This window comes from Malaclemys terrapin, chromosome 4 (genome assembly GCF_027887155.1).
Source record: "Malaclemys terrapin pileata isolate rMalTer1 chromosome 4, rMalTer1.hap1, whole genome shotgun sequence".
NCBI classification, from domain to species: domain Eukaryota; kingdom Metazoa; phylum Chordata; order Testudines; family Emydidae; genus Malaclemys; species Malaclemys terrapin.
The window spans coordinates 4,467,296-4,489,749 of NC_071508.1; the positions used below are offsets into that span (position 1 = coordinate 4,467,296).

At 45.5% G+C, this 22,454-nt stretch overlaps 2 protein-coding genes across 5 annotated transcripts; both read left to right on the forward strand.

The window, feature by feature from the left end:
• The first annotated feature begins 604 nt into the window (after positions 1-604).
• Positions 605-7,573, forward strand: LOC128835576 (up-regulator of cell proliferation-like). The gene is made up of 3 exons (XM_054025123.1): positions 605-713; positions 847-969; positions 2,684-7,573. The coding sequence occupies exons 1-3, from the start codon at positions 605-607 to the stop codon at positions 7,402-7,404; spliced, it is 4,953 nt and encodes a 1,650-aa protein (XP_053881098.1). The 3' UTR covers positions 7,405-7,573.
• Positions 7,574-12,972: 5,399 nt separating this feature from the next.
• Positions 12,973-21,861, forward strand: LOC128836902 (olfactory receptor 1019-like). Of its 4 annotated transcripts, none has more exons than XM_054027618.1 (2): positions 12,973-12,984; positions 20,926-21,861. In XM_054027618.1, the coding sequence occupies exons 1-2, from the start codon at positions 12,973-12,975 to the stop codon at positions 21,859-21,861; spliced, it is 948 nt and encodes a 315-aa protein (XP_053883593.1). The 4 variants fall into 4 exon arrangements, with proteins under 4 accessions (XP_053883593.1, XP_053883592.1, XP_053883591.1 ...); XM_054027617.1 differs by lacking the exon at positions 12,973-12,984 and adding an exon at positions 16,416-16,436; XM_054027616.1 differs by lacking the exon at positions 12,973-12,984 and adding an exon at positions 19,621-19,691 and having other exon boundaries at positions 20,893-21,861.
• The last annotated feature ends 593 nt before the right edge of the window (positions 21,862-22,454 follow it).

Genomic DNA, 22,454 nt, shown 5'->3' on the forward strand with positions numbered 1-22,454 from the left:
CAGACATCCTGATTCCAGAGCCATGGAGTCTGGCATTTTTCCAAGGTGCCCCAGAATTTAGTATTTTTCTCATGGGGCTGGACCATACAAGAATATACATGAATTTCACACAAGAAGAATATACTTCAAATGGTATTCAAACAAGAGTTCAGAGGTCAGAATGCTACTGAGTCCATTGCATTCTTTATCCAAAGCGTCACATGCTGTGTACCACTGTGTTAGATAAGTAGGTCTTCTATTATCAAATAGAAACTATGTACAGTAACTCCTCACTTAACATTATGTCAAGAATCAGGGGGTAGCCGTGTTAGTCTGTATCTACAAAAACAACAAGGAGTCTGGTGGCACCTTAAAGACTAACAGATTAATTTGGGCATAAGCTTTCGTGAGTAAAAACCTCACTTCTTCGGATGCACTTAACATTATGTTATCTCTACGTTATGTCCCCCTTTCCTCCCCTGCCTCCCGAATGCTGCAAACCAGCTGATTGCCGGGGGCAGGAGGCGGGTGGAGCAGGGGGAAGCCGCTGATCTATGGTGTCCGCCGGTGGGCAGGTGGTGTGTCGGGGGGGGGCATAGGGGAGCTGATAGGGGGGCTGCCAGCCATGGACAAAGCAGGCGGCCAAACGACGTTATTGCAGAACTTTAAACGAGCATGTTCTGCAAAGGAGCAGGGACGTAACATCGAAAGCACGTTAAGCAAGAGGACGTTAAGTGAGGAGTTACTGCAATGAAATGCAGAGGCAGTTGCAGTGTACTAAATAAAACGAACACACAAAAACAGGAAGTGATTGAAGAGAATTACTCATTAAATAAGTCATTTCTCCTCTTGTTTTCTTGCTGGAAGGATTAAATCAGGAACCTCAGACTCTGCAAGCCCCAGAGCAGGGGGAGAAAGGTGGTTTTAATCCACAGCTGGAATTAGACAGTCAACAAGCCAGAGAGCCGGAGGAGACACACCTTTTGAAAGGTAATTTCCTCTTATCACCCTTCCTTCTGTAGTGGGAGTGAACACCTTTAGAAGAGCTTGGCACTGCCAGGTGTGAATGGTGCTTGTGAGAGTGAAAAATTTTCATGGTATTCTGCAGATAAAATTGCTGAGATTCAAACCGAGACACCATGGAAAATGGTAGGTGACTTGGAGGCACAAATACAGGGGCTTCTCTGTATAAGCTTTGTCCAGTATTGCTCAGTGGGGTGCTTAGAGCCACAGCCTGTTAGTTGATCCCTGTTCTTCCTGGCCAGTAGGAAGCCACTGAGTGGAGTTCTAGCCACTAGACATCTCCTCCTGCCTCCACCTACCCCACACCTACTCTCCCCTCCCACCTTCCCCTCCCCACAATCGGGGCAACCAGATTTTTCAAGTGAAAATATAGGACATCTGTACAGGGAGGAAGGGAGACAGTTGTTGGGAAGAAAAGAAATTCCCTGCTGCTAGAACCCTTCCCTGTATAGAACAATTCTGGCAGCAGGGAAAGGCTTTGGCAGAGATGGAAGCAGTGGAGTAAAGGCTCGGCCTTTCCCTGCTGCCTCCCTGCATACCAGAGACTTTCCTACGTGTAGTGAAAGGCTCTGGCATGGGGAGCAGCTGAAGCCTTTCCCTGCTGCTGCCCCTTGTAGTAGAAGGAGAGAGCCTGGGACATGAGGCCTGGTATGAGGCCTCAGGCCTAAACTAAAGTAGTACTCAGGCCCTGCCAAGTGCGGGGTATGCACACCTCTCTGACATAGTTAGTTACCACCCCCCTGAGGTGGTTTGCTACCACCCATTACCTTGTACATGTTGGTTCGATCAAACATCTCTATCCATCATACTGTCATCCTGACCTTATCTTAAAGGGGGGTCTTGTTATCTTTGGGAGTGTGTTTGTACCATACTTGGTATCAGGGTGTTCTGGTACCACTCTTCTGGAATGTGATTGCGTGAGTGTCCTGTGCCTAGCACTTCTTAGGAATGTATGTGTTTTTGCAGTGCCAATTCTTTTCTTGCCAAGTTCTGTGAACTTGAAAGTAGGTGTGTTTTTGTAACAGGGCCTGACTTTTGCTCATAGTTTGACTCTTGCAAATTTTGCTTTATATCAGCAGGGCCTGAGTACTACTTTAGTTTAGGCCTCAAGCCTCATACCAGGCCTCATGTCCCAGGCTCTCTCCTTCTACTACACTGGGGACAGACTTTAAGTTTGCAGTTTTCTGAGCTGTTTGAGGATTATGGTAGGGTTAAAATGTCTCTCTGGTTGGAGGAAAAGAGGTTGTGCAGTGTTCATCTTTTAAGTTCTTTGCTTTTCAAGTTTTGTGTTAGCTGTGTTTTCTGTAGATCATATCTGATCTCAGCCCCTGCCTCCTCAGGCAGCCAGTCCACACACTCCACATGTGCTGCACTGAAAGGGCTAGAGGCCTTGAGTCCCTCCTCCCCATCCCAACTCCGGCTGCTCTCTTCACTGTGCTTCTGGAGAAAAGAGGGGAAAGAAATGAATGTGAAACAAAGTATTTGTCTAAAGAAATAAAGGAGCGGGCTCTAATGGGTAGGTCTTAGTCCCATATGCCCCTCCTTGCCAGTTACCATTGTATTTTTCCATTAAGTTAGTACTCAACGTTTACAACATGAACTGCAACATAACAAAAGTTTCTGTTTGGGAATCCCTGTCTTCAGAAAGCTGTTCAGATCATCTTTTCATTTTGTTTTCCAGGGAAGGGGGAAGCTTTTCAAGAACTCCTTCGTAAGCTAGAACTACAGGAACATCTGAGTAGGAAACTCAGGGTGAGTGATGTCCTTGAAATCAGCCAGGAAAGTCTAAAGAATGGAACTCCAGAGACATTTGCAGATTTACCTTGGCATTTCCTGAGGAAACTGGTGGCTCTGAATATGATGGCCAGAAACACAAGCCTTGTGCACAGGGCAACTGATGATAAAGGAGGCAGTGAGGAGAAACAGAGGTTAGATGATATTTTGAATTTTAGTGACACTGACACCAGAGTTTCCCTGCACCCCCTCGATGTTCTCTGTGCTGTTCTGCTTTGCTCAGACAGTTTCCTACAGCAGGAGATCCTGTCCAAAATGTCCATGTGCCAGTTTGCCCTCCCTCTGCTGCTACCCGCCCTCGACACCCCCAAGTGCACCCTAATGCTGTGGGCCATGAGGGACATTGTGAGGAAGTGGAGGCCGCACTCCCTGGCAGAGAGCAGGGGATTCAGGGAGGAGAGCCTGGTGCTCACCAAAATGCCAACCATTTCCTTTGTGCGGATGGGGAGCTGCAACTTCTCCAAGTCCAAACTTCTCAATGAGATTCTCAGCCTCTCCCAGCAGCACCACGATTTCTTCATCCATCGGGACATGGAGTCTGGGAATGTCCCTCGGGAAATCGCAGATGGGCTGGTCGAGATTTCCTGGTATTTCCCTAGTGGGACGGAGAATTCAGACCTTTTCCCAAAGCCAGTTGCGGTTGCAAACCTGCGAGGAGACATTGAGTCCCACTGGCTGCAGTTCAGCTTTTTAACAGAGATCTCCTCAGCAGTGTTCATAGTTACTGAGAGCATCAGTGAGAGCGAATACGCACTCTTATCATCTCTGCAGGGATCAGCCACTAAATACTACTTCATGGTTAATAATCAGGCTGTGACATCCAAGGAAACACTGGGATTCCTGAACAAGTTGGCCCCAGTGCTGAAACTGAACAACTCATGTGTGCTGCAGAAAGGAAGTGCCACAAATGAGGCGGCATATGTAAAAGTTCTGCAGTCTGCAATGGCAACTATAATGAAGTCTTCTCCCAAGAGAGTGAGTATCGAAGCCATGGCTGAGACTGCACGTCAGTTAGGCATCCAGGTAGATGAGGATAATAAGAAATGTCAGAGTGCCCATAAATATGCCAAGGAAATCACCATACACATAAAAGATGTGGCAAAGTACAAGAGGGAAAAGCTGAGACTCCAAGGGGAGCCATGGAAAAACTTGGCTGAAGTGGAAAAGGAGCTGTGCCGAATGAGAAATCAAGGGGACATCCCTCTGGAGAAATATAAGTCTCAACTGAAAGAGAAATTATTAGAGTTACGTGTTCAGCAGAATACACATGACCTGACTGATAGTTTGAGTAAATTTATTACTGGACTAGGCCTGCTGCCTCCCGAGGAGAAACATTACTTCCTGAAATGGATGAAGTTTGACCTGGATCACATTGCTCGGGAGAATATTTCTAAACTACGGGATCAATATAAAGAGAAATGCAAAAACTCAAAAGACGACCCCAAAATGTTTCCAGAACACGATAAACTAATCTCTACCAGTTCCTTAGGGGTGGAGCATTTCATGCGTGAGTTGGGGCAGTTCTATGAGGCTGAATGCTCCATAGTTCAAGAAGGTAAAATAGCAGAAAGCCAAAGACAATTCGTCCATCTCCCAGGCATAGCAGCTGACCTGATGCTGGAAGGGTTTCCCTTGGAGCTGATCGATGGAGATGTGTCCAACATCCCACTGCAGTGGGCGACAGATGTTCTGACCCAGCTCCATGCCAAGCTGGGGGGAAGGTCCAGAATGCTGGTTCTAACAGTGCTGGGAGTGCAGAGCACTGGGAAATCCACCCTCCTCAACACCATGTTCGGCCTGCAGTTTGCAGTGAGCAGTGGCCGATGTACGCGAGGAGCCTTCATGTCACTCATTAAAGTGGCAGAGAACTTTCAACAGGACCTGGGCTGTGATTTCATCCTGGTGATAGACACAGAAGGCCTGAAAGCCCCTGAACTGGCCAAGCTGGAGGACAGTTATGAACATGACAATGAGCTGGCCACACTGGTGATTGGACTGAGTGACATAACCATCGTTAACATGGCCATGGAGAACGCCACCGAAATGAAGGACATTCTGCAAATTGTGGTCCATGCATTCCTCAGAATGGAAGAAATAGGTCAAAAACCCAACTGCCAGTTTGTGCATCAGAACGTCAGTGATGTGTCTGCGCATGAACAAAACATGAGGGACAGGAAACACCTCCTGGAGCAGATGGATGAAATGACCAAAGCTGCAGCAAACATGGAAAAGAAAGGCAGGGAGCTGAAATTTTCTGATATTATGGACTATGATCTGGAAAAAAACAACTGGTACATTCCTGCTCTGTGGCATGGAGTCCCTCCCATGGCTCCCGTGAATATGGGATACAGTGAAAAGGTTTATGAATTAAAGAAATATTTGTTTGAATTTCTGAAAGGCTGTTCACAAAACAGATCTCCCAAGGACATCCCCCAATTTCTTGAATGGGTGAGGAGCCTGTGGAATGCTGTAAAACATGAGAACTTAATTTTCAGCTTTAGAAACAGTCTCGTCGCTGAAGCCTATAACCAGCTGTCTGTGAAGTATGCAGAGTGGGAATGGGGTTTCCGCAAGATGATGCACCTCTGGGTATCTGAAAAGGAAACTTTCATCCAAAATCAACCACCAGATAAGCTAGACACAAGTGTTTTAACCAAACTAAAGAATGAAGCACAGGAGAAACTGAGACAAGAAGCAAAGAAGATTTTGGATCATTTAAAACAATATTTTGAAAGTGGAGCAACAAATCTGCACCTGATAGAAAAGTACAAAGAGGATTTTAGGAGAAGTGCAAATGGTCTGAGGAATGAACTGGAGAGTTATTCATTCAGCAAGTTGAAAGAAGCGATTGAAATTAGAAAAGGCCGACATAAAACAGATGCTGTCCTGTCACAGTACAAGAGAAAAATTGAAGAGAAAGTTGACAGGCTTCTGAACCATTGCAGGAAAAGCAAATGCAAGCTAAATAATGATGAACAGGAGAAAGAGTTTGAAACCATGTGGAGAGAAACATTGTCAGAATTATCACTCATTCCTTTACAGAAACGCATCATATATAAAGAAATGGAGTTACATTTGAGAAGAGACCTAGAGAATAAGGGGAGTGCAGCATGGCGGATGTTAGAGGGTGCGAGAAGCTTGCCTACTTATAAAACACAAAATTTCAAAATGAAAAATGAATACTTAAAGTTCAAAATATCAGTGTCAGCTGTGAAAGAATACTTTACACAGGAATGCTGGCATAAAACAGAGGCTCTTGCTACATCCTTAATAGATGAGTGCAATAGTTACACTGAAAAAAAGGCAAATGGCAAAGCAGATTACGATGATACTTATTGCAGAGAGTTGTTGCGGATGATTAACGAGCAGCTTCAGCAGGCTACTGTTCAAAACCTTCACCTCACCGCTTGCTTTGAAGTTGACCTGAAGCTTCACATTTTGGGGGATGCAGCTCATGCATTTCAAAAGATGCATGAAGAATTCATTAAAGAAAATGATCCTCTGCAACGTCTGAGGAAACTGGAACCTCAGTATCTCTCCACATTCAAAGTTCTGTACTTAGAGAAGGATGAGTGTCAAGACAGGGCCTGGAATTTCTGTGATCAGTGTCTCAGACCAGCCTTGGTAGACTATATGAACAAGAGACTCGGTACAGAAATAGTGGACAACATTCTCAGCAGTGAACAGTCTGCTGAATACAGCACCCGGAGCTTTTTCCAATTATTTGTTCTGAAGCAGCTGTTGGAAGAAAATGACTTTAACAATTATTTGCAATACACAAGGAATTATGTATATTTTATCAAAACTCGGATATGGACACACTTGTTAAAACTCTACAAAGAGAAGGCAAGATTGAGAGATTTGGAGAAAAGGATTTTATCCTCAATAATTAATAAACTTGGCGATGTTCTGAAAAACTCCAAAGGTGAGATGACTGAGACAATCTCTGCCTTTTTAGACAACTTGTGTGAAAAGCTGCAGCAGGATCTCGTCATTCCCAAGGACAGCTTAGAAGTGATACTGTTTAAAAACACAGCAAGTGCAGACCAATTTTCAGCTTTTATAGAACAGTTTATTCCTGATCTGGAAAAACAAGTTTTATCTACCTTTGAAAATCTGGATATTGAGTCAAAACTCTCAAAACTTGCAGTGAAGCCCCAGGATGAGATCTTCAAGCGAGTGTTTGGCTGTGGGAAGCAGTGTCCATTCTGTAAAGTCCCCTGTGAAGCAGGAGCCCCTGCGCATGACGAGCATTTTGCAACAGTACATCGACCTGAAGGATTAGGGAAGTTCCAGTGGAATGAAACAAGGAGACTTGCCTATGATATATGCTCCTCTTCTGTGGCTTCCAATAACTCATTCAGATGTACAGAGACAAACGGGGTATTTCATCCTTTTACAGATTATCAGAAATATTTTCCGGACTGGTGCATCCAACCAGATCCCAGCATCACGGCTTCCGATTACTGGAAGTTTGTTTTCAAGGAATTCAATCACCAGTTTGCTAAGGCGTTTGATGCTCTCCCTGCCGATCTCCCCGAGGACTGGTGTAAAATAACCAAAGAGCAGGCACTGAAGAGCCTAAAGGAAGCCTTTATATTGAAGTAAAAAACAGGCTGAGAAACTCTGTTGTGAGTGGAAAGTTACAGCAGTGAATTTTCTTTAAATGTGGCATGTGAAAAAATCCCATGTCTTCTAAATATGGAATGTCGTTTCTCTTTTAATATCAGACACAGGTTGCAGCTTCCAAACAGATAAAAAACCAATGCTTTTTCACATTTCACATCCCATAGCAAGGTATGGCAAAATTAAAAACGATGGAAAGACCCATATGTGGAGTTTCTGCATCTTTGTCTTCAGGACCAAATGACCAAAATCCCAAATTTGTCCTCACCACTGCATTTTGCTGGTGCAGGGGTACCATGTAGTGCCCTGCAAACCCACAAAGAGCCCCCTGAATACCAACCATCCACTTCTGCTACTTAAAGAATCAATAACCTGCACTTTTGCAGCTCATCTGACACCAAGCAGCCTGGCCCTGATGCTCACCTTCCACGGGGAACCACCTGGGAGGGAAAAAGTACTTCAGAGACACCAATGAGGGAGGTTTGCAGCGTAACGTAATGGGGAAGGGAGGGATGCAGGCAGCAAACCCAACAGACCCTGAGGATTCAAAGGGAATGCCCACAAGCCCATCCCATCCCTGAGAATGGTCTTTCCATCTCCCCTGCGCTCTGCCCCGCACACCCCTCTCACCCAGGGCAGTAAGGCTGAGGCACCCTGGTGCTATTGGCTACTCCCCCTGCGATTGCCGGCCACCCTCTGCAAAGGGGTGCTGTGGGGATGGGGGGATGGGCGAGGAAGGGAAGTGGTGGATGCTGCCCCATCCAAGGGATAAAAAAACCCTAGAAATGTCACTTTTGGCCAGGCATGCAACGCCCTTACACCCCGCTTGGTGCCATTTCTCTGTCTGTCTCTCTGTCTGTAATGGGATAATTTTTCAACACCTCATCTGATCAATTCCAAAATTTCAGGCAGTGCCCTGGGCACCAATGGCCAGAACCCTTTTGAGTTTAGGGGAAATCAGTAAACCAGAACTGGGAAAATGGGGGACAGATGAAGTCCCTGGCATCTGTTTAGCACAGCCACATCTTCAAGCACCTTTGAAGTTGTCTATAGATCAAACAACTAGCTGATGGCTGGATTAACGCCTTCCAGCATCATAACACCCCCAGCTCAGCACTGCCCATCCTCCCAGTGGAGTGTAAGATGTTGGCCACCTGAATGACTGATCTCCCAGAAAAAAATAATATGGAGGAGGGATGGAAGAGGGAATGGGGAGAATAGGGACATGCACACAGCCCATGACATGGGGTGGGGAGAATGTGGGACCCTGGTGTGAAGGGCTCACATAACTCCTGGTGGCAGATGTGAGGCCGACAAACAAGCTCAGGCCAGAGCCAGAGGCCCATTCACTTGTGTGTGAATATCAAAGGAGTTAAATGTATTAGTAAATATTCAGCCAATTCACTTGTGTGTTAATAGAGATCAAAGGAGATGTTAATTGTATTGTTTTTGCCTAAATATATCTTGTTGTTTACTAGTACATTACATTTACATTACGCATGCCTGGTAATTAGATAGGCCTAGATCAAAGTGTGTGTTAATCTAAGAGTGTATTCAGATGTCAGCACTTCATGAAACTAATGGAATGTTACTTGTATTGTTTTCATTTATCTCTTCTTATTATATTGTAAAGGCAGGCAGTTATATTGTCTAAGCTTGTAATTAAATAACTCATTGAATGCAAATGAGGAGTGCTAAATTCAAAGCAATTGGCCATGGTGTGAGTAAGAACACTGCTCTGATTGTTGTGTGGAGAAGAAGCTATAAATACTGATTCAAAGGAAGATCCTTTATCTCTGGACTGTTTGGATTCTATCAGGGTGGAATAACTAACCGGGAAGATGGAGATCCCCAGAGTTATTCTGGGTAGCCCTGAACTGGCAGGTTACTACATCTCTGCTATCCTTTTGGGTTTACAACCTTTGACTCACCTGTTAATGTATTTTACCTGCTTTTACGTCTCAAGAACACTCATTTCTTTTGTCAGCTAATAAACTTGTAGTTAGTTAACTATAGAATTGGCTACCAGTGTTGTCCTTGGTGTAAGATCCAGAGTACCAATCAATGAGGGGGAAGTGACTGGTGTCTTGGGACTGGGAGCAACCTGATGTGGAGTGATTTTTGGTTTATGTGACTATTATCACTAAGTCCAGTTTGTCTGCGTGGTAAGATGGGCTGGAGAGATTAAGTGGACTGTCTGTGACTGGTAAGACTGGAACAGTGATCCAGGAGTTCACATTTGTTACTGGTTGGTGAAATCTAACTATAGACCACACCATCGACTTGGGGTGGCTGTCCTGTTTTCTGACAGTCTGACCTGAGATTGGCACTCACAGTTGTAAGCCACTCCAGACAGCATGAAATTGCGGGAACCTGGTATGGGCAGAATGGGGCACACAGAACCCCTGGCATGAGGGGAATTTGGGAATGGGGGGCAGACAGCGCTTCTGGCCTGAGAGAGAAGGGAGCTCTTTTATAGAGGGAGGGAGAAATGGGGGCACACACAACTCCTTGTGGGGGGGGGAGACTAGGGAATCCTGGTATGGAGGGAGTGAGGGGATATGGGGGGGAATGGGAGCACATTCAGAGCCCCTGCCATGGGGGAGAACTGGGGACCCAGGCATTGGGAGAGTGAGGAATAGGGGACACAAAGCCCCTGGTATGGGGGCAATGGGAGGCACACAATGCTGCTGGCATTGGAGGGGAAAACGAGGTCCCTAGGATGGGAGGATGAGGGAGTTTGGGGGGCACACAGAGCCCCTGCAATTGAGGGGCACGGGATGGTGGCGCACAGGAAGGTTGTGGGTGGAAATGGAGGGATGTGAGAATCCTCTGGTGTGTGCAATAAGTTCACCCGCCAGCAGCAACCGAGTGTGTGACCCTCTAGGACACGTACACTAAACCCAGAACATAAAGTTAGCAACATCAGCCTTATCCACAGGCCTGAGCCGGGGTGACTGAATGGCAGGATGTCCTCGGCCGCGCAGGGTGACCATTGAAGAATGAGACAAATGAAGGAGGGGGTGGGGCAGGCTCGTCTGAGCCAGAGACAGAGCTTTCCCGGAGCCATCCAGGGCTGGGAATGAACTCCCCCAGGATCTAAAACGCCCATCGGTTCTAAACTCCAGCAGCAACCTCACCAGCTTTTGTTTGAACTGCAGGATGGATTGTTGCTGTCACTGATACAAGCACCCAGCCCAGCAGACATAAAAAATTCACATGAATGTTACACTTGCTCACCCAAAATCTTACAGCCTTAGCTTTTCCCTCAAGGTCACGCTACTACTGCTTCTCTGGCTGTGTCTGGGGCTCCTTCGCTCCTTCTCTGTGTCCTCCTGTCTGGGCTGCTCCCCGCTCACCCACAGCCCCAGCGCTCAGTGCCCCAAGCCCTGCGTTTGCTACCTCCGTCTCCAGAGAACCCCTTGGAGCACACGGCTCAGCTTTTTTATGTTTATTTTTTACTTTTTAACTTACTGAAAATTTCAAAAAAGTTGGTTTTGGTTTGACCCAAAATGATTTAAAAAAAAAGTCAGACTTGCCAGTGAACAAAAAAATCTGTTCTTCAGGTGCTCGCACATGCTCCTTCCATGTTAGGTGTGTGTGCTGCATGGACAGTCACAGGATATTTTTTCCCTCGGTGGTATCCGCCGGGCCAGTTCTAGCACCCTCCTGTGCTGGTAAAAGGGGGCCCGGCCGGGCCTGAACCCTCTCAGTTCCTTCTTACCACCCATGACAATCACTAGAACAGCTCCTCCTTGTTCAGCAAGGTGATTGTCAGTGGTTCTCACTGTTTTTCCTCCATCCCTCTTTTCTTTTTTCCAAGAGTTCTTGTCTTCAGTTTACCTTTTAAGCAGTTGTGTAAATAGTTGGATTCTCACATTTGTTTAGGGGGCATCCTCCACGTCTGGAGCCAGATGTGCCCCGGTCTCTGGGCTTCAAACCCTGCGGCAAACCTATGCCAGTGAGCAACCCACACGCCCATCGGCGCCGACTCCATGGGTGCTCCAGGGCTGCAGCACTCACGGAAAATCATTAGAGTTTGGTGCAAAGCCGCGTATCAGCTGTTTCTCTCCCAGTTTGTGCAGCTCCTGCAGCTCCCAGCCGGGCTCCCGCCTCCCCCACTGCAGGCAGGTGAGTCTTTTCAATGTTCAGGGCAGAGGGAGCTGGGCTAGGGGGACAAGTAGGGGAACAGGCAGCTTCTGGGCTGGCCGCAGGGGACTGGGGGGGCATATGGGGGCGTTTCTCAAGGACTGAGCTAGCCATTTTCAGCCTCTCCTGGTGTCTCCCCCAGGGCCCCTGCCCTCCTCCAGCCAGGAGGAAATGGTTGCAGACCCCCTTAGTGCTGGGCCGGGGGGACAAAGGATGTGTCTCCTTTAAGAAGCTCTTCTTGCATCTGATGACTAAACATGGGCTGGGCCCGGTGCTGCACTCCCCACCCCACGCTCCAGCCAGCCGGGTGAATCCAATGGCAAGCGGGGCTTCACTGCAGTCCCGGCCTCCGGTGCAGACAAGTAGCCTCCACCTATCACCTCCCCCAGCCTGGACCCGGACGGCTCCTGCCTGGCCATCTCCCACGAGGGCTCTGGGACCTCCCAACCCTGATCCCATTCTGCACGGTTCCGCACTAGGTCCCACTTTGGATCGGGACCTGGCTGGGGCTCCCCCAACTCTTCCCCGGTGTGTGAGTGTGTGTGTGTGTGGGGGGGGTGATGGGAGTTCGCTATGCACCATGGGTACTTCTAGCTGCATCCTCCCTGCCCTATGCCAACCTGCTTTAACGCATCCTCTATGGTAAAGGTCGCAGGCATACATGGAACTTATGCTTTAGCTCATCACCATCTATCTAGGTGAAAGGTCCCAAACATATGTATGAGAACTTTGCCTTAGCTCAACATACAGGATGTGGCCTGCAGGTCTCTTGTGTTACAGCCAAAATATTCTCTAATATAAACCTATAAACCAGAGAGTGACAGCTTCTGGTTAGGCACCTAGCCCAGAAGGCAGCACCACCGCCAGCAGCAGTGGAGAAGTAAGGGTGGCAGGGTATGGTATTGCCACCCTTACTTCTCCGCTACTGCTGGCATCACCACGGCCTTCAGAGCTGGGTTCTTGGCCAATAGCCACCACTCTCCAGCCACCCATCCCTGAAGTCAGTGCTGAAGTAAAGGTGGCAATACCATGACCCTCCTACAATAGCTTTGCTCCCTGACCTTCTTTTGGGTCAGGACCCCCAGGGTTACAACACTGGGAAATTTAAAATAGAACACAAATCTAGGAACACAGCACACTGTGCACTGTTTTGCATTCAATTAAATACGTGCAGAGATTCCATCACAATATGAGAGATTGTCCAAATCTGAATCCTTCCCATGCCAGAGATGTCCCTTAGGGCACAGGCCTTTGCCATCCCTGTCTCTCCCACACACCCTCTCTGTTGTTAAGTTAAATTAGTTTGGAAAGGAGGGAAATCATCTCTTGTAAATGTATAGACAATAACGAATGGTGTAGGATGTTTTCATTTACACTGGCTTTCTCTTCCGGCTTCCAACAATGTCAGTGGGAGTTGATGGCACTTGGCACCACTGAAATTCAGAGAAAGGGTCCTACGAAGGATCTGTGTCCAACGCTGTGAATCCCCAGCAGAAAGGTGTTGCAGGGATAGTATGTAGCTGTAGAGACATTCATGTCACTGAATGTCTTTTTTCTTCCTGAAGGCTAGATATTAAATGGAAAGATCTGCTCAACTTTATAGAGTCACTGGCATCAAAGGGCAATAATATATTTAGGTGACCATAAGTGATAGCTAACATAAGGACCGTAACAGGTTCTAAAAATTGGTTTTTTTTCTGATTGGGTCTATCTATGCACCATTCCAAGGTGTGATTTCAGCTTGGGTGTTCCTCAATCCCTATGGCAGTGGGTACAGAGTAGACATGGGTAGGAAAAGGATTTCCCATCCCCTGAACATTTTCAAGATTTCAAAATATTTTCCCATTCTATATTGGGATGAAACCTGGTCTTCTGGAAAAACTTCACAGAAAATGAGAGATAGAGAAGCCCAACCCACGAATAGCCAGTAGCCCAGTGGTTACGGTACTCATCTAGGATAAGGGATGAACTGGTGGATTTTCAACAGCTCCAGGGAGACCAGCTGACCGTCACTAATGTGACTTAGCCCTCCAACTAAGCCCCAGATACCACCACTCAAAATGCCACCAAGCAATTGCCTGGTGGGTCAGGATGACTTGACCAACACAGAAAAGGTTGGGGGAGAAAGGATGCTGGGGAGAATGTAGTAACATTTATAGAAAGGGGTGCATCAGTTTGTCATCATCCAAGTCCAAAGAGGATGGAGCTTGGCTGTTTTCAGTAGTAACAGGTGACAGAACAAGGAGCAATGGTCTCAAGTTGCAGTGGGGGAGGTCTAGGTTGGATATTAGGAAACATTATTTCACTAGGAGGGTGGTGAAGCACAGGAATGGGTTACCTAGGGCGGTGGTGGAATCCCCATCCTTAGAGGGTTTTACGGCCCGGCTTGACAAAGCCCTGGCTGGGATGATTTAGTTGGGGTTCAAGCAGGCGGGATGGACTCGCTGATCTCCTGAGGTCTCTTCCAACCCCAATCTTCTATGATGCTGTGTCCATCATCTGTAGCGCCATTCCCCATAGCGCTCTTCCCTCTAGGCAAACCCACGCAGTCTTGTGGACGCTGGTCCTGAGGCCATGCCCAACGCTCCCCAAACTCAATATTCCCCCCTCAGGTGATCACAACTCCTTCTTCCCCTTTTGAGAGCTGGTTTATTTTCCCCTCCTTAGCACTCCATCAGTCTACTTAGGCATTGCCTCTACTCCTAACTCTTCTGGACTGAGTGAGGTCTGGATTATATAGTCCCCAGACTCCTTCTACTCACAACAGCCACCAGAAGGAGGAGATCATTAGAGTCAGCTGCTTGGCTTCTATTTGTTTGTTTGTTTTGTTCCCCATGTGGTTCATACTGGCACATGAGGGAGACTCAGATTCAAGACCCCGTTCCAAATCAGGCACTTGGACCTGGGTCTCACGTCCCAGATCAGGCTTACAACCACTGGGCTATCGAGATAGACTTTCTCTCTCTCTGTCCCAATGAATCCTTTATTATTCATACAAAGTGGAACAGCTCCAACAGGAGAGATTGAGAGACTGAGATACGCCATAGAATAGAAAATAGGGCAGACATTAGGGCACTCACCTGTCATATTGGCAATATAAACCTATTTCCCTGCTCTTAATTAGGCAGAGAAGGGACTTGACTAGGGGTCTCCCACATCCCAGGTGAGTGCCCTGATAGCTGGGATTTGGCTATTCTGGGGTCGCTCTCTCTATGGCTCTGGAGTTTAACCAGAAATTCCACCCTGAACCTGAGAAATGTTTAATCAAAACTGAGACATTCCAACTAAAACATTTCGATTTGGCAAATCCATATTTTTGGGGGAAAATCCATTTTATTAAAAAGCTCCCAGACAGTTTGAGTGCAGAGCATGGACAGGGCCCACTTTGTGAGCAGCTGTTCAGGATTTTGTTTTAGCCTCATCACTCAATGTGTGGGCCCAGGTGTGACGGGCGGGGCAAGAGCTGGTCACTCAGCCCCCTGTCACGCCAGCTCCCATTAAGGGAAGCAAATTGGAGCTGGCTAGAAAAACCTGCACCTAATTGGTGAATGGGAGACAGTTACCCACCCAATTAGCCTGGGGCTATAGAAAAGGCTGGGAGGAAGGAAGCCAAAAGTGGGGGAGGCTAAGGGAGGGGTAGTAGAGATAGTGCAGTGCTCCTAGGGGTAGTCATGAGAACCCCAAGCTGTGTATGGCAAAAAGGGGGTGGGAACAGAACCTGTAAGTAAATGACACCAGTGGTTACTGAACCTCAGGGTTTCTGAGTGACTCTGTCAGCCCAGCAGGTGCCAAGAGGGATCTGCTATACCAGGTCTTATTTAAACTATTCTAACCCTGCTCTGAAGACAGAATTTATAATTTGCTTGTGTGCTTTTCTAGGGTGTTCATCACTAGAGTGTCTGAATTTATTTTCAGATACCCCTGTGAGGTAGGGAACTCAAGCACAGAGAAATTAAGATCAAAACTTGCCACTAATTTTGGGTGCCTAATGTGAGATCCTGCAACAGCCCAGATCTGGAATTGCTGGGAAAATCCTGCTCAGCCCCCAGAATCCCTGGGCTGTTGCCTGCCCAGGGCAGAGGGGATCTTGAGGGGATTAAACTGGGAAGCTCTCACAAATCTTCATTGATCCTGTGTGAACAGCCATTTTTCAAATAGTCATATTTGGGCTGATTTTCATGGGAATTGCGTAAGGCACCACCCTATCAAATTGCAAGTCACTGCTGCCAAGCTGGGGGCACCAGAGCTTCTCAGAGGAAAAGGCATCAGATTATATATATATATATATATATATAAAATGTGGGCAAAACAATGTCTTTTTTCCCCCTAGCTTCAGTCTCAGAAATGGCAAACCAAGCTGAAATTTTCCAAATAAATACATTTCAATCTGAGGCAGGCAGCAGCCTTTTAAGTCAGGTCAATACCAAGACATGAAACATTTCAATTTTGGAATGTCCAAGTGTTTCATGTTCATCAAAAATTTCAAACAAAACATTTTGACATTTCCAAAATGACATTTTTCAGAATTTCCATTGAACAGAAGTTCAAAATGTTAATATTTTAACTTTTTTGCCTTGATTTGGGATGGAGACACATGTTGAAAAGTCAGTTTTTCCTATGGCATGGAAATGCTGAATTTCACTCAGTGCTGCCCTGTAGCATAGCCTCGGTTGCAGCACCATGGGGTAAAGGTGTTTTATTCTAGGCTAATGCTAGGGAGAAAGCACTCATGCAATGTGATAGGGAGCTTTAGGGTGCAATGGCTAGTCCATGATCCCTGCTAAAGGGCCTGGTGCTGCAAAGATTGGGGGTTCACCTGAATCAAGACTTTCAAAATTTCCTTTATGGCCTGTGTTACAGAGGACGTCAGACTAGCTGGTTACAATGGTCCTCTCTGGCCTATAATGTATGGACCTATTCCAGTATATGGCACCTTTATATTGGTATAACATCATCAACACTGATGCTTATACCAGTATAATTATATCAGTAGACAAACACATCCCTAGCAGATATAGCAAGACCTGCAAATCTTTCGGCTGTAGGCTAGATCTAAGTGTTGGCACATGGCAGAGATGAAATCTGTACTCCTAAATCTAATTGCCACTTTGGGCATCTCAATTCAGAACCAGGCCCCATTGCTATTCCAGAAATCCCCACTCAGCTGAGGCCAAACCCTATAGGTGCCTAAACTCACTTGACACCTACATTTGTGCAGTAAAAGCTCCTTTGTGCCTGTTTCAGCCTCTGAGTATGCACACGGCTACTTCTTTCTGAGCATGGAGATGCTTGGCCCTTCCATCTCACAGGAGAAGAGATTTGACCACCTTTCCTGTGGGCACTCTAGCCGCTGAAGTATGGGATATTCTGGTGTGGTTCTCCCTCAGTCTCTCCTGTTGGAGCTGTTCTACTTTGGACTCTTGTGATTTATTATCCCCAACCTCCAGGAGACATAAAAGCCATTTTAACTATCTCTTCTGAGGTTCATGCTGCTTCAGGGATTTTGTCCCTAGTTGCTACCGATCCAAATAAGAATCACTTGTGTCAGCCACACACCATTCTACTGGGATCGGTGATAACACACCCCTTTCTCCACAGGTCGGCTTAATCCACTCAGCTCTGACAGAGTAGGAATAAATATTTTCTCGATCTTTTAGACATTAAATTAGATTCCCTGTCATCAGCTTTTCATATATTTTGCTTGATATTTATTTTTGGCTTTTCTGCTTCAGAATAAAACACAGTGGAAAAAGGTACATGATGCTACAGGATTGCTTATGTTGAGGGTATCTATTTGCAGAAAAACCAAATATTGTAAGATAAATAGCAGACAGAGAAAACCATAAAATATAATCTCTTGTTTTCTTATGTCTTATTTTGCCATCTCATTTATTTAGTCTCAAATGTGTTCTTTTGCATGATGAATTGTGGTGCTAGCTCTAAAATTCTAGAGCAGATCTGGTTCTGGAGTGACAATTTGAAGAACTGAAGTTCTCTATTTACACACAGAATGGGTACAGCATAAATTAAAGTCAACTCAAGATTCCAGTCTACAATAGCACATCTCCTCCTGAAAGTCTGCAGGGCAAGGCTGATGCACACCAGCAGGTAAGAGGACCAGACACAGAGTCCTCAGAAAACTTTCTGTCACACACCTGGTTGTGTGCCTGTTCTGGGGAGGAACATGATATTTCTGTCTCAGTTTAATATCACTTGTAACTCAGTACTCTCGGTTCTGTCATTGACACTGGGGATCAAGCCCAGGACCTTGGGATCTAAAAAAATGAACTACCTGGTTTAAAATGTCTGTTTGTGTTAGCTCTGTGTGGTCCAGCCTCTGGAGGGGGAGAGAGAACTATGAAGTGTGAGCTTAGGTTACACGATCAAGCCCCTTTATCAGCTCTATATTTAATAATAAAAAAAGAATCCAGCATTTACTACTGGGGGAGCTGGTCGTGTTCCCTGTGTTAGGTTACCGAGCACTTTCCATTCTCACAGCTCCTTGCATTCTTGTTTTCGAGAAGTTAAAACACCTCCATTGTTTGCAGCAAGTTTTTGAAATTCAGTTGGGAGAAAGCCCTCAGACTTGAAGAGTGTTTTTGGTTTTGTTGTTTTTTGTTTTTTCCCCATGAAATTCTATTCAGGTTTAGCTGAGTTATAGCTTTTGACAACCACTGTCACCCCTTTCTTGCTTCAGTTGTGAGCAAAATTTGAGCTTCCTGTCAGTATAACACCTGTATTCTAAACAGATGGGCCCGTGTTACCACCAAAAAAAGCAGCAGATGTTGACAATGTTGCACCTGGAATAGTGACTGCTTTTGGACCTGTTCAACCAGAGTTGATTGGGGCAGGAGAGAGCCACCTCTGCATTACATACGTGGCTCAGTGGTTCATTCCCGTCTCTGGGGATTTTATGTGGGCAGGCTCTCCCCTAGCTTCCCCAGAGGAAGAGAGAGGCAGAATACTGGGCCAGGCGCCCCACAGATCCTACACATCTCCCCGGTCAGCTATAGGAAAACAGCCTGCTCTTGCAAAGGCCTGTAGTGCAAGTGGTAGAAGTCTGTACTGCACTGCAGGTGGTTACAGGTGCAAACCAAGAGGATGCAGAATGGAGGTGTCGTGACAGAATTGAGTTTTGCCTTTTTAAAAACCCAGGAAATTACAAATGCAAAACTATATTAACAGAACATCTGTTAAATCTGTATTAACAGAACATCAGACAACATTTAGGTTGTCTACTCAGTCACCCAAAAGTTAGTCTGTTCTATACCCTGAACAAGGCAGGGATCCAGTGGCTCTAAGGAAAAACAGCATGTGATAATGTAATTAAAGACTATCATAATGCAAACACCCACGAGGGCAGAATTAAGGTTGCATGGGCAACCACAAATCTGGCATTTCCTAATTTTCAATTGCGGAACTTTCCAACCTTAATGAAGTCTTTTGAGCAGGTTTTTTTGTACGTTTTATTTCGGGGGGGCGGTGGAGAGGTTGATTCATAGTATAAATATTAAGAACAGTTACATTAGGTATGATACAGACATTTGCAAGGGATGTAAACCTTCATGCTTCAGAGCATGAGGCAACCACTAATTGCCTGGATGTGGGGTGAAAATACCCCTATAGGCATGTTATTGAATAACTTCCTACTGTGAGGACTTTGCCCCTTTATCTGAAGCACACAACAAAGACTGCTAATGCATAGACAATACTCAATTAGATGCATCATTTGTCTGATCTGGTATGGAAATTCCTATGTTCCCTATATTTACTAAAAATAATTTCATTTCTTTTTACTCGTCTAGCACAGGTGTAAAGACAGAGGGAATATGCAGAATCCAGAGACCTGTGTTTTTCCAGTAACTAGGAAACTCACAAATTATCTCCAACTCATTTTCTTTCTATCCTAAAGATTACAGCCGGACATGAGGTGCTTTGGTCCCATCCGCACACATCTCACGTTGTGTTACCATGTCACTGACTAGATTCTGATCTCAGTCACACAAGTGTGAATGTATAGTTCAGCTGAAGTCAATTGGTTAATGAGGAGTCAAACCAGTCCATATCTTCCTCCACCAAATACAATGGAATTTACTGCGTGTACACCTACACCATGACTGGTAAGAAATCTCATTATTATTATCTTTTGAGCATCTTTATGCATGTAGCAGTGAAATTCCATAGAAACATAACAGCCATACTGGGTCAGACTAAAGGTCCATCTAGCCCCGTATCCTGCTTCCGACAGTGGCCAATGCCAGGTGCCTCAGAGGGAATGAACAGAACAGGTCATCATCAAGTGATCCATCCCCTGTCACCCATTCCCAGCTTCTGGCAAACAGAGGCTAGGGACACCATCCCTGCCCATCCTGGCTAATAGCTGTTGATGGACCCTATCCTTCATGAATTTATCTAGTTCTTTTTTAAAACCCGCTATAGTCTTGGCCTTCACACCATCCTCTGGCAAGGAGTTCCACAGGTTAACCTAGTATTTATCCCTAGGAGATGCATTTTCTCATTTCTAGGCTCTGTGAATCTGAGTCAAAAGTAATCCTAGAATCAGTTACAGTCCACACCACCTACAAGTGTAATTACCTCTAGGAGGATTTGTAACAGGGAGGAAAAATAATGCACGTGGTTACAAAGAATGTCTGTAAAACATACGCTGACTCCAATAGGACAGTGACACTTTAGTGATACCAAACTTTTTCACTGGGGCTGCCTCATATTAGGTCCTAAATCTATATTTAGGCACCTATATAAAAGGGGCACTGAGCATCACTTGTGCCCTTTGAGGTCATTTTGATTAGGAAGAGAAAATCAAAGACCATGAATAAATTCTATAGCATTGATTACTTGCATACATTGATAGATTATTTGCCTCCCTTCTAAACTAAACACTCCCAATCTATATATCTCTTATTTTATAGAAGATTTGACCCACTGGATGGTTTCATGCATATTAAAACAGAGTAGGGTGACCAGAGGGGAAGTGTGAAAAATTGGGATGGGGGTGGGGGGTAATAAGTGCCTATATAAGAAAAAGCCCCCAAAATTGGGACTGTCCCTATAAAATTGGGACATCTGGTCACCCTAAAACAGAGTCCACAATATTTCTGTAGCTGGAACATGTCCTATCTGTAATGGAAAGCATGTAGGGAATACAAAGAGAACATTCCCTAGGAGTGTCCTTCGATGTATTTCAGCTTTCCTATGTTTATACACTGTTTCCCAGGAACAATCACAGGGATTATGAGGGATCTGTACTCAGTACTTTATTGGCCAGTGATTAATTTTAATCTTTTTTTTTTTTTTCACCAGCAGAGGAGAGCGTTTCTGGAATAAATGGCAGAGAGAAACCACACCACGGTGACCGAGTTCATTTTCGTAGGATTCACAGATCATCCAGATCTACAGATCCCCCTCTTTATGTTGTTCCTAGTGATGTATGTGGTCAGCCTGATGGGGAATCTTGGGATGATAGCGTTAATCATGGTTGAAACCCGACTTCATACCCCCATGTACTTTTTCCTAAGCCAGATGTCCATTGTAGATATTGGATATTCCACTGCCATAGCTCCCAGGATGCTAATGACCTTTGTAGCAGAGACTAGAACCATTCCTTTGATTGAGTGTGCGGCACAACTATTCTTCGTCTGTTTCTTTGTGACCAATGAATGTTGCCTCCTGGCTGTGATTGCGTATGACCGCTTCAAAGCTATCTGTAATCCTCTGCTATACAGAGCCATTATGTCCAAGAGACACTGTGTCCTATTAGTGGCTGGTACATATGTATGTGGCTCTGTGAATTCAGTTGTGCAAACTCTATTTATATTCAGTCTGTCCTTCTGCAGCTCCAATGTTGTCAACCATTTCTTCTGTGATGTGCCCCCCATGCTGAAGCTGTCCTGCTCTGACACCCATGTCACTGACCTTGTACTTTTCACTTTCTCTACTGTAATTGTCACGACTACTTTCCTGGGTGTCCTAATCTCCTACATGTGCATCCTTCTGGCCATTCTCAGGATCCGTTCTGCCAAGGGGAGACGCAAAACCTTTTCCACCTGTGCCTCCCACCTGACAGTTGTCACTATGTTTTATGGGACGCTGATATGTATATATTTAAGACCCAGTTCTAGCTACTTGATGGACCAAGACAAGGTTACCTCTGTGTTTTATGCCCTTGTGATCCCCATGTTGAACCCCCTGATCTACAGCCTGAGAAACAAGGAGGTAAAAGATGCCTTTAAAAGGGTGATATACAAGAAGATTTTTTATTGGTCATTATAATCATTATATTTTAACCAATAAACAGTAGATGGAATAAGAGTGAGTTCTCTGTCATTATCCTTATTTCTATGACTCAGCCACTCCATGTGATGTACAGAAAATCATATAATGGAACCCAGTCAAATACAATATTAGAAATTGCTGTTTTTAAGATCCATGAATGAGGGTCTGTGACACTATGCAGAATCAGCAAAATGCTCTGACATTTGGCTTAAAGGACAATTGCCGTTGCCTGTTATGTTTTAGGCCAGGTTGGAGTTCCGGTGAGAGGATGAGAAGATTGTATGTATCCTTCCTCGGTTCTGAGATTTCATCCAGTGGAGGGCACTGTTAAACATACTGAATCAAAGCAACCAGAACTGAGGTAACGATTATCAAAGCTCAGCTTAGGTCGATCGGCCATGTTCTCGGAATGTGTAATGATAAATTCCCCAGAAAAGTCCTCTCTGGTGAGCTTAGGGACTTAGTCTGAATAATGCAGAGTTGACCTTCGTCATTCAGAGCTAGCCTGCACCAAATCAGAGTATCTTCTCTCACCGCTGCATCATGCCGACATGAAGAGGACGTTGTTTTACTCCTGAGTTCTCAACAGA

What these genes read in the sequence shown, in the direction of transcription:
- LOC128836902 (XM_054027617.1), top strand. Translation starts at nt 16,416, where the DNA reads ATGGCCTGTGTTACAGAGGAC. An exon ending in TGGCCTGTGTTACAGAGGAC is followed by an intron (nt 16,437 to 20,925) that starts GTCAGACTAGCT and finishes TAAATGGCAGAG; the next exon opens with AGAAACCACACCACGGTGAC.
- LOC128835576 (XM_054025123.1), top strand. Translation starts at nt 605, where the DNA reads ATGGACAAAGCAGGCGGCCAAACGACGTTATTGCAGAACTTTAAACGA. An exon ending in GTTAAGCAAGAGGACGTTAA is followed by an intron (nt 714 to 846) that starts GTGAGGAGTTAC and finishes TCTTGCTGGAAG; the next exon opens with GATTAAATCAGGAACCTCAG. An exon ending in GGAGACACACCTTTTGAAAG is followed by an intron (nt 970 to 2,683) that starts GTAATTTCCTCT and finishes TTTGTTTTCCAG; the next exon opens with GGAAGGGGGAAGCTTTTCAA.